Source organism: Protopterus annectens, chromosome 8.part0, assembly GCF_019279795.1.
Source record: "Protopterus annectens isolate FY-2018-M chromosome 8.part0, PAN1.0, whole genome shotgun sequence".
NCBI lineage: Eukaryota > Metazoa > Chordata > Ceratodontiformes > Protopteridae > Protopterus > Protopterus annectens.
Window position 1 is genome coordinate 1,002,228,645 of NC_056741.1, and position 12,430 is coordinate 1,002,241,074.

General features: G+C 41.7%; 1 protein-coding gene across 1 annotated transcript in view; it reads left to right on the forward strand.

The window, feature by feature from the left end:
* Positions 1 to 826: 826 nt before the first annotated feature.
* LOC122808385 (alpha-tectorin-like) overlaps positions 827 to 12,430 on the forward strand; it is a 209,722-nt gene continuing 198,118 nt past the window's right edge. The window contains exon 1 of the mRNA XM_044079351.1: positions 827 to 872. Coding sequence (XP_043935286.1) covers positions 827 to 872 — 46 coding nt within the window. The remainder of the gene's footprint in view (positions 873 to 12,430) is intronic.

The following is a 12,430-nucleotide window of genomic DNA, read 5'->3' on the forward strand; positions in this document are numbered from 1 at the left end:
GCTTTAACGGAGAGCTGTAAAAAGGGGAAGAATCTTAGTAAGGCACTGATTACAAAAAAGGACTCAACAACATAGACATGAATAATGGAATTCTTACAAATCTAGAAGCAGAGCCATAACTGGTCATTTGGTACATGATGCCACTCCCCTTTTTGGCACACTTGAAAAGAACAGACATATGTTCACCAGTCTGGTGCCCCTCCCTCTAGCAGTACCAAGTACTAATGCCCTCTCACTCTACATGATAGAAAAAAAAGGTCTGTTCAACAATCTGGTGTCTTTCCCTCCTAAGTAAGAACACCATGTCCATATATTCTCATCTTGCACTGCCCATCCTCATGAGGACCAATAAATAAATATATAGATAAATAAAAAAGAGGAAGAAGAAGAAGAAAAATGGATCTTGCCATCGCACACCCTAGTACTATGTGCCTGGGCTGGCTGCCCCCTTTGCCCTACCCTAGCCATCCTTCTGCATATAAGATACACCCTGTATTGATCAACTGATCATCTACATTGTAGTGATTGTGAAACAGTGGCAAACCATTTACAGTTAAGTTATAACACAGGACAAATTATTATCCCATGGATAAAAAAATCAAAGGGAGATATTCAAGATTCTTTGTCACCTCTGCTGTTTTATGTTCCCTTAACAAATTAAACTGTTTACATAATAGATTAGGGGGTGGTAACAGTTTAACTCCCAGGAACCAACAAGATTTAAAAACATCTTGTACTGTTTGTGGGTGATTTGAAACAGTATAGCTCACCAGATGAGGATTCGAAAGTACAGCTAGAAATAGTTAAAACTTTCTTTGACATAAAAATGACATTTGGTCCTGATACATGTGCAAAGGCAACATTTTTAAAAGGTAAGCTGCAACACCAAGAAAATATCACCCTGGGAGAAGAATGTGATATAAGGGAACTTGAGCAGGAGTGAGAGTATATTTAGTTGGGAACAGATGAAGGGTAAGCAATAAAACATGATCTAATGAGAACAAAGCTTACTGAGGAATAACGCTCATATTGAAAATAAAATTGACATCTAGGAATAAAGTCCAATTTATAAATCAATTTGCTCTTCCTGTTCTAACATACAGCTTTGCTGTGATTGACTGGCCCCAAAAAGTACTGAATCAGTTGGACAAGAAAGCAAACAAAATGCTTCATGCTTATCAAATCATATATAAAAACAGTGCATACTGAGATTTTATATCCCATGCTTTGAAGAAGGAATGGGCATCCTCAAAATTGATTATGGGTATCGATCTGCAATCAAAGGACTGGATACATATATGCTTAACTTATCAGATCCAAACATAGTCAAAATTCTAAAGCATGAAGAGAAGAGGTCTAAGGTGACACCTTTGTTTAGTTTAGCAGAAGTATTTAGGAAAATGTGAGAATGGATATCAAACCAGAAGTAGACAATAATAAGACAAATAAGTGCTAAAAAAACAAAAGAAAGAATACAAAGAGAAGGACCAAAAGAGAAGGAAAGAAAAGTGGAAATTCCACAAATAAAGTGATAGAGATCTTCTGGAATAACCTCAGTGTTTACCAATCAGTAGTTAAGGAGAGAGGTTAAGGAGAGGTGAATTGAAACCAAAATATGAAAATCTAATAATGATGGCCCATGATATTGGCTTACATACATGTTGTTTTGCCACGTCCATTGAAGTAGTCAGAGAAACAGACAAATGCAGGATGTGTAAAAACCTAACTGGAAACCCCTTTTATAACTCATTGCTGGGTGTGATACACTCGTGGCTGAAGATCTGTATACTGAAGGGCACAATAATGTGGCAAGGCTGTCACACTACATATTGTGCAAACACTACAGTAGAGAATAGCTGAGAAGCAGTGGCAACATGAGCCAGAAAGCATTATTGATGATGATGATGATGATGAAATTTATATCACGTGGGATCACTTATTACCAACAGTCCAAAAATAGATGCAAGAAAACCAGCTGTAGTAATCCATGAAAAAAAGGCATAAGCAGCATTGATTGATGAAGTTGCTATATCTAGCAATTATAGTGTCTTATGAATCAAGAGACACAAAGTCTTAAAATATCACAATTTGCAAGTAGAAATGAGAGCAATGTAGGAAAAAGATTCCCAGTCAGTTCCAGCAGTAGTAGGGGCAACAGGATTAGTAAAACAGAATGTTCAGTCATACTTAGATATGCTAGCAATACATATAATCTCATATGAACTGCAGAAAGAGCAATGCTAGGCACATTGCAGATGTTGAAAAGAGCACTTTTTTTTCCACTAGCACTGAAGAACTTTAATAATACCCTGACTTAAGAATGGGGTCCATTCCCATCATGATATTAGAAAACCAAAACACCTGAGAAATGAAACCAATTGAAGCCTGAACCACAGCATTATCATTTTTCATTTGTACATATAATATTTATAATATAGCAACAAAATTACCAGTTAACATAACTGATTTATCAGAATATGAAGTTTTTGCGTGCTTTCTTAATAACTTTACTTTGATGTATGACTGCATCATATGGTATGACTATTTGTGCTGAATAGTTATTAAACATTGATATATATGCACATTGTGTTCTATAGTTTCTGTAGTCATTGTACTATACATGCTTTACTTTTTGCATTATTAAACCAAAAACAGTGGTCTGAGTGCCCAAAATTAAAACTAGTAAACCTGGAATAGGGCACAAACGGAGCTCAGCAAACGGACAACTTCTTTAATGGACACAAGCACAAATAAATCCACAGCAAACAAAATCACAGCAGCACAGCACAGCAAACAAACTCACAGCAGCACAATAACACTGTACATGTAAATCCACATATATAGTTCCCTATATTCCAACCGAGTCGCCCAAGGCCCTCCCCTGGGGTCTCGTGGGACTACTCCTATGACAAAAAACTGAAATTTAGCTTTGCCACAATTATTTTGATATTTAAACAGAGCATTATTATCTTTTCTTTTCCTCATCTCATGTAAATGCTCATAAATTCTCTGCCTCAGTTTCCTCTCGGTCTTGCCAACGTAAAAAGAGTCACAGAACTCACATGTAGCAATATAAATCACACCTGTGGTATTACAATTGGCAAAATCTCGAGTAGTAATATATTTGCTCCTCTTCTTTAAAAGAATAGAATCACCTTCCTTAATATTAACACAATATGGGCAACGCCTACATTTTCGTGTCCCTTTTTTATTGTTACTAATAAGGTTACTGAAGTTTGCCCCCTCCAATATATTCTTGATATTGTGTCCCTTCCTATATACACATTTAAATGGTTTCTCAAAAATATGGTTCAAATCAGACAAACTAGCAAATTTATTCCATTCTTTACTAAGAATACTTCTCACAAGATTACTCTCACCATCAAAGGTGGTAAACATGGCAGAATGAAAACCTTTTTCTAAAGTTGTAACTTTAGCAGTGTTTGCCTCAATATTTTGTACTTCCAGTATAGGTAAGGGTATCCCTAAAATTGGAGCAAATCTTCCTGCTGAGAACCTATAAAAATCTTGATGATTGGATGGGAAATGGGAAATTCACCCCAGGGATCACTTCTGTGGCTCTGCTCGACAGGGGCACAGGAAAATAATTTTCTTGGGTGGCGAAAGCCAGGGTACATTTTTTGGCTAGACTTATATAGGCCCTAGGGCCAATAGCCTAGTACCTATCTATGAACCTATGAACCTATGCTCTCCCTTCCTTAACCTCTACAATAACTGATGTTAAAAGACCTATGGGGTAACCCCTTGCTCCAAACATATTTTTAATAAATTCACATTCAGTATTAAAATACTGATCGTCTGACATCATCCTACTAGCTCTCAACAGCTGGCCTTTAAATATTGCTCTTTTTTGAAAAGATGGGTGAGAGCTTGTGTAATGCAAGTAAGCATTAGAAAACGTATCTTTCTGAAAAATTTTGATTTAAAACCTTCCCCCATTCTCTGTATGTTTACATCTAAAAAACACAGTTCTACTTCACCTACTTTATAGGTGAATTTTAAAAAATTAGTTCTATTTGAAATATAATCAAAAAAACTCCATACATTTTTCCAAGGTATTATTCCAAAAAAGACAAACATCACCCAGGAAATGCCCATAGTAGTTCCAATATTGTTTGAAATTTGAATTGTGAACAAATTTTTCTTCCCAATATAATAAAAGGATGTTGGTATATGTAGGTGCACAATGGGCACCCATGGCTACGCCCTTGGATTGTCTAAAATACTCCCCTTGGAAGAATATAAAATTATTATTTAAACTCAATCCCATTAAAACTAAGCATGTATGAAACACCTTTACTTGTACAGTGTTATTGTGCTGCTGTGAGTTTGTTTGCTGTGCTGTGCTGTGCTGCTGTGATTTTGTTTGCTGTGGATTTATTTGTGTTTGTATGCATTAAAGAAGTTGTCCGTTGGCTGAGCTCCATTTGTGCCTTATTCCAGGTTTACCTTTTGCATTATTGTTGATGCCTTCTAGCCAAGGTCACTCTTGAATGTGGTCCTAAAACTAGTACACTTAGTTGACAAATGAGCTGGTTGGGATGGATGGGGTAAGTTTTCATTATATGATTACTCATCCTGGGGGGTAGTGGAGTTCAGGTTCAACAAACAGGTAACACATACGGAAAGCGCTAGATGTGCACCTAATGGAGTTCAGAACTGCCATAGCTAAGAAGAAACTGGATACAGAGACACACATCTCCTGAGAAAACAGTGAATGTGGTCTCAGAATGGGGAGAGGGTAGGACACTCCCAAGGCCCAGCAAGTTGACTCACTCCCTAACAACCTAATTGTCACTGGGGAGTGGACACTTGATAGTGATTCCTAGAGCAGAATGAATGAGCAATAGTGCTCTAACCTAGCCCAGCAATACGTGACACTCATTCTGCTGGAATGAATAGGCCAGTTTGGGGAAGGTAGATGTGCCATCAAGTAAATGTCCCAGAGAGGGGAGCAAAAAAAAAAAGGGAAGAAAAGAAAAAAAGAAAGCTAATAGACTTTGTACAACATTCATTCCTGTTAGATATTTTACTGAAAGGAGTAAATGTAAGTAAGGCAAACTTAATGAAAAATGTTGTGAGGTGGTCACTAAGTGTATTAGTTAAGCAGACTATGTCTTTAATTCCGTGAGGAATATTTGTTATGAAAAATTCTAGCAAGGTGTCATTACTTGGGATAAATCTAGATGGAAAACTATGGACAGCTTAAAATGGAATAGAAATGCAAAAGATGTTATAGTCAAAGTCAGTTCGGATTATGGTGTTATTTCTGTTGCAGTGAATAAGGATGCTCTTTTTTGTGAATTGAAATGTTGAGATGTTGATGGTGGGGAAATACATACTGACACAATAGGTATGCAAAGGGAACTGATGGTTACTGACGTGAGAAATCAGATGAGATGATTATCAGCAAAAGGAAAGTTGCTGGTTACTTGAAAAGTTATAGGTTCAAAGGTTCATAGGTAGGTACTAGGCTATCGGCCCAAGGGCCTAAGTAAGCCTAGCCAACAAGGTTCATAGGTTCATAGGAAGGTACTAGGCTATTAGCCCTAGGGCCTATATAAGGGGTCTATATTAGATCACCGACCACTTAAAGAAGCGAACGGTGATTAATCGACCCTATGTAAGCAAAAGCTTACAATCTCGAACTGTCAGAGCAGCGATTTTTTTTTCCTATGGAAAAAAATTGCTGTTCCAAAACACATACACACAACACAAGCACACCAAACAAACAGCAATCCACACACATACGCCTAAAATCTTACAACTAACCCTACACTAAACTATACACACACCACTAACTATCCACTTACCTTAAACCAAACCTTAACCCTAAGGTCCGTCACTATCGCACACTCACCTCACCTGCTCCCTAACCCGAACTCACCTAACCCGCCCTAACCCTCATGTCCACACAATCGTACACATACCTAACCCATGCCCTAACCCTAACTCACCTAACCTGCCCTAACCCTCACATCCACACAATCACACACTTACCTGAACCCGACCCGTAACTTTCCACCACAGCGCTGAAAATACTGAAGCAACAGAAACAGACAACCAAAATTTTTCCCTAGGAAAGAATTTGGGTTTCTGTTGCTTTGATATTTTAAGCTTTCTCTCCGTAGGGTTTGATATTAGAACATTTGAAGGTTTTAAACCTCAATGTTCTAATATAGACCCTATGTAAGCCTAGCCAAAAAGGTACCCTGGCTTTCGCCACCCAAGAAAATTATTTAAATCGAGCAGAGCCACAGAAGTAGTCCCTGGGGTGAATTTCCTATTTCCCATCCAATCATCAAGATTTTTCTTGAAGAGTGCTAATGAGGAGCTCTGTTTGACATAGATAGGCAGTCTGTTCCAGAGTATGGGAAGTCTCTGGGACCAGAATCTATCCCTCCAGCATGTTCTGTTTATTGTGGTGACACGGTTTAGGTGCCTAGAGTGTGTAGCTTGGAGGGATTTGGATTTCTTAAACTCCTCCTTTCTTGCCTGGTCTGTTATCTATGCAGATCGGGTAGTTCCTGTTTAAGTAGAAAGTGGAAATATTTGTTCTTTTCATCTGTTTTACTTATAGCAAGAATAACTTGAACAGAATATCCATTATTCTATGGAGTCAAGTTTGTTTGTGATATTTTGGACATTGAAAAGGCCAGCTTGTTCTATTTTAATAGATGTGTGTGCATAAATGGTAAGGTGTAAGTTGGGTGCATGGTTAACATTGTTAGCAACTGAAGTTGCTTTTGGAGGTATGTAGTGTTAAAATGCAGGGCAGCTATTGAGATGTTGATTGTTTTTAATAGATGAGTAGAATGCTTGGAGAAAGTGAGTGGGTGGTGGCCTGAATTTAGGTTAATATCCCCAAGTATGATAAGTTTTAGTTGTATTATGAAAGTACAGTTGTGTACACTTACCATAAATGTAGATATTCGAGTGTATTCACTGTTGCAGTCATCACATTTGGGTTATCCCTGCCAGGGTAGCCCTCGGTTGGCCCGAACACCAGAGACTTAGTATTTCTGCGTTGGTTACTGTCACTTGAGGACTGACGTCAGGTCGTCAGTAGTATAAAGTAAGGCAGCCGACTCCATTGCAACAGTTTTTCTTGCCCTAACCTGTCAGGAGCCCCCAAAGTAGGAGGCCAGGTTCTGGTGGAAGAACCCCATCAGTGGAAAATAAATATCAATATGTCCCTTGTAAGGAAAGGAGAACAACAAGGAAGAATGGTAACAAAAGGAGAAAGAGAAGAAAGGGGGATGGAAGGAGGGAAACTAGGACTGCAACAGTGAATACACTCGAACATCTACATTTATGGTAAGTGTACACAAATGTACTATGTTCTTCATGTTTCACTGTTGCAGTCATCACATTTGGGTTGATTCCCAAAGCTAAGGAAATGGGTGGAAGCAGTCAAGGAAACTAGGGGCTGGCTAGGATGCCCTGCAAGACTGCAGAGGCAAACCCTGCTCTGGATTTGGAGAAGAGAGGCGGGTGGTAATGTTTGGTAAAAGCGTGAACAGATGTCCAGTTCGCAGTCTCCAGGATGTCCCTGGTGGGGACTCCTCCCAGGAAAGCTGCAGAGGTGGAGGATGCTGTGGTGGAGTGTGTCCTGATCCCCTTGGGGGGAGGCTTTCCATGCTGTTTGTAGCAGACATGGATGCAATGTGCTATCCATTTGGAAATGATTTGCTTGGAGATGGCTTTGCCTTCTGCCCCTGTAGAAAAGCTAACCAGCAATTGATCAGACTTTCTGAAGGATTTAGTCTTGTCCAGATATAATCTGAGCTGTCTGTGCACATCTAGAGAGTGAAGAATCCTTTCCCCCTCATTCTAGGGATTAGGAACGAAGGTGGGCAAATTAATGGATTGGTTGAGAGCCACACTCTGGATACCACCTTGGGCATGAAGGATGGGTTAGTTCTGAGGGATACCCTGTCTTCATGGAAGATTATGAAGGGTTCCACAGCCATGAGTGCTTGCAGCTCAGAGACTCTTCTGGCTCAAGTAATGGCCAGAAGGAATGCTGTCTTCCAGGAGAGAAATTTTAGCTCTGCAGAAAAAGCTGGTTCAAAAGGAGGCAGGGTGAGCTTTTCCAAGGCAAAGTTAACGTTCCAACTTGGTGTTGGTGCCCTTCTGAGGGCCTCAATTTGCTAGCACCTCTGAGGAACTGTTTGATCAAAGCGTATGAGAATAGGGGCTGCTCAGTGAGAAAATGAGCAGAAATAGCACATACATGAATTTTTTATAGAGGAGAAAGAGAAACCACTGTGTAGTAAGTCAGCTAAGCAATCCAGGATGAGATGGATGGAGGGCTGTGCTGTATTGGCCCCCTTAGCCTGGATCTAGGTGCAGAAACTTTTCCATTTATCTGCATAAGACTTTCTGGGGCTAGGATGCCTGGCCTCACGGATAACATCCAGAACCTGTTTACTAAGGATGGCAGATTGGTTTGGGGTTAGGGAATAAGCTAAGCTGCCAAATTGAGTGTCTACAAGTGGGGATGCATGAATTCCCCTTCCCTCTGGGTCAGGAGGTCTGAAATCTGAGGAAGATGCCATGGAGGCAGTGGGGACAGGCTGTGCAGCAAGTGGTACAAATGTTGTTGGGGCCAGTTCGGAGCTATAAGAATGGTCCTTGGTTTTTCCTCCCTTATTTTGAGCAGTTCCCTGGGGATGAAAGGAAGGGGAGGAAAGGCATAGACCATGAGAGTGACCCAGGGGAAGGGCAGGGCATCCACTTTCCAAGTCATGCAGTGATGCTCCCTGGTGCAGAATTTGAAGAGCTGATGACTGGTGTGAGAGGCAAAATAGGTCGATGTTCGGGGTTCCCCATTTCCTGAGATATTAGGGTGAAGGTACTTCTGTTGAGCTGCCACTCATGTGGGTCCAAAATGTTTCTGCTTAATTGATCTGCCAGAGAGTTGAGAGCCTGGTAGGTATTGTGCTAACAGGTGTAGCTGCATGGAAGAGGCTGAGAGTCAAAGGATCATGGCCAGCCTGCATAGAGGGTAGGAGTGAGTCCCTCCTGCTTGTTGATGTACCACATCACAGTGGTGATGTCTGTTTTGATCAGGAGAACCCCTGGAGAGAGAAGGGGTTTGAAAGCTATCAAGGTGTGCTGCACAGCCATCAACTCTTTTTTGATTGATGTGCAGGGGGATTTGCTGTGGGTTCCATTGGCCCTGTATGCACCTGCCATCCAGGTGTGCACCCCAAGCGTAGTTCTGATGCATCTGTGGTGAGGGTCTGGGCGATGGGAGGTGGGAAGAAGGGCAGTCCCTTGTTGTGGGAGCATGCTGCTTCCCACCAAAGAAATTCCTTTCTGAATTAAGGAATTATAGGTAGAAGAGTTTCCAGGTCTTGAGAGTGTTGACACTAAAGGCTCTTTAGGTACCACCGAAGATTCCTCATATGCAGTCTGGCATACGGAATGAGTAGTATGCAAGATGTCATGAACCCCAGAGCTTGCAGGATCTTCCTTGCAGATAGCTGGGGCCTGGTGGCCAGTTGAGAGAAGTAGGCTGTCAGGAAAATGTGTTTCTCTGGTGTAAGGTATGCCATCTGGGATGCTGTGTCCAGACTTGCTTCCAGGAAGATTATCCTTTGGGTGGGCACCTGTTTGGATTTCTTTTTGTTGATTGTATACCCTAGGAAGGTTAGGTAAACTTGAATATTTCTTTGCCTGCAAAAGGCAAGGACCAGAGCCAGACACTTTGTGAAAATTCTGAGAGCAGTAGATAAGCCAAAAGGAAGTGCAGAGAACTTAAAGTGATGAGATCTTGCCCTGAAGTGGAGATATTTCCTGCATGATTCCCTGTCAGGAATGTGAAGGTAGGCCTCTTTTAGATCTAGGGTGGCTAGCCAAGTGTCCTTGGACAGCATGGGTAGTAGCTGCTGGAGGGTGAGCATTCTGAATTTTGGGATCACCAGAAAGGTGTTTAGAATGGATAGACTGAGGATGGGGTGCCAGATGTCCTCTTTTCTGGGGACCAGAAAAAGTCTAGAGTAGAAGCCTTGGCCTATCTGTTCTGCAGGAATGTGTTCTACTGCCCTCATAGAGAGGAGGGAATGGATTTGCTTTCGAGCCTCTGCCCACTGATTTGGTGGTAAATCTGGGACCCCTTTTGAGGTTGGAAGGGTGTAGAAAGAGAATTTGTAACCCTGAGACACAATGTTCAGAACACATTGGTCCTTGGTAATGGTGACCCAGGTGCTTGAGTGAAAGGAGAGTTTTCCTCCTAGGGATAAGTAAAGGTGGGCAGAGGGGAGGTCAAGAGGAGGTGATTCATTGTGAGTTCTTACCATAATGGGGTAGCTTAGAATTCCCTGGTTTTGAAGTGGAGGTAGTCCACTGCTTAGATCACTGCATTCCCTGGGGCTGCTGTCTTGGGGGGGTCTGCTTCCATGGGGCCTAGGCTGTGCCTGTTTACTCATTGCAGGAAAGGACCAGTGCTTTGGGGGACAATGCCTGCTGCACCTAGAGGGCTGGACCTGTAAGAAATATTTAACTGTTTGCATAGATTTTGCTTTTTCTTCTGTCTTTTATAAGACCTCTTCTGCCTTAGTGCCAAATAAGTTAGCTTTGTGCAAGGGGGCATCCAACAATTTAGATTTGACATGTTCTGGCAGGGGTTGTTCTTTAAGCAATGCATGTCTTCTAATGATAAATCCAGTGACCGCTACCCTGCAAGAAGCTTCTAGGGCATCAAAACCACAGTGCAAAGTGTGTTTAGTTATTTGACTTGCAGAATGCATTAAGTCTTGTAAATCTTTAGATTCTGCCCAAGCAGGAAAAGAAGACATTTTTTGTTTAAGGCATTCCAAGGTATGCTGCTGATATTTCAGCATATGGAACTGACAATTTAGTGCTCTGATAGCAAGAGTAGCTGAGGTGTATACTTTTTTACCCCATCTGTCCAATGCTCGGGAATCCCTGTCTGAGGGGGTGGGATTCTTAGCAGAGGTTGCTTTGATCCCTTTTGGCTCTTGAGAAATTACCTCAGGGTCAGCTGTTGGATTTTTAAAAAGATAGTTGCATGAGTCAGGGAATCTGTAATATCTGTCTGGTTTTCTGGGAGCAGGAGGTAGGGCATCAGGAGCCAAGCTGGATTCAAGGAAAACATCATCCACAACACCCAGGACTAGGGGGATGGCCAAGTATCTGTGTACAACACCCAGGACTAGGGGGATGGCCAAGTATCTGTGTTGCGGAAGATCTAGGAATTCCCTGAGTCTCTTTTTAGACTGAGGGTAGCCCTGACTCTCCCAATGAAAATGTTCCCTTAAAGTATGCAGGGTTTCCCCAAAGGAAAAATCTTCTGGGGGAGAGGCTGAAGGAATGGAGTCCTCTGCATCAGAATCTTCATAAGTGGAGAGGCGTTGCATGTCTTCATATGCAGATGCAGAAGATTCATCTGAATCTAGTTCAAGCAAAACTACAGGGGACAGATATCTTTTCCTTTTTAAGGGGGTAGCTTGGCTTCCCCTGATCAGCATGATAAGGTCTTCCACCATTTTAAGCATTTGAGATTGAGGCAAGGTAGCAGACACCTGAGAGTGCGTTGTCAGTTTCTTGGGTGTGGTTCGAATCCTGGGCTTAAGAAACTCAGTTGTTTTTGTAAGAACGATAGTCATGAAAGAAGAAGTAGGTTTGTGTCAAGATTCAGTAGTCCGAAGGATTTCCTCGGAAGCCGGTGCCTGCTCAGTGGCTCCGGAACCATCTAAGGTAGGGATGACCGCAGTATCCTTAGTCAAAGAAGAGTTTTGCGGCATACCAGACTGGGAAAGGGTCTCGGTAGTGGCCTGCGAATCAACTGAAGCAGGCATCAGGGGCTGCGAAAGCACCTCACTGAGTACTGGAGGACTGATGACTAGCTTAACAGAAGCGTTATCAGTAGGTTTGGACCTGTGTGGCCTGTCTCTGTCTTTATCTTTATGCTTTTTCAGAAGATCTGCTGTCGGATGGCTTACTGAAGCCATATCAGAATTCAAGGACTGTAAACAAAAATATCTGGCTACAATAAGGGCCCAATGATGGAGAGTTCTGGCACTGTACAAAGCACAGAAGCGACAACAGGGGACATCATGGTCCAGGCCTAAACACGTGATGCAGTAAGAGTGGAAGTCTCGGTGTGGTATTTGTTTTCCACAGGTGAGAAAATTATTAACTTTTTCTGACATTGTTTAGTGCAAGAAAAAAGGATCCCCAACAGGGTATTTAGCTTTAGAAGACTTCAATTCCAATTTGGAAATGAGCCGACCAGCACTCGTGTGAACTGCTTCTGCTTTGGGCTCCACAGCAAGAAAGACTGTTGTAATGGCGTTGACTGCCTTACTTTATACTACTGATGACCTGACATCAGTCCTCAAGTGACAGGAACTGATACAGAAATACTAATTCTCTGGTA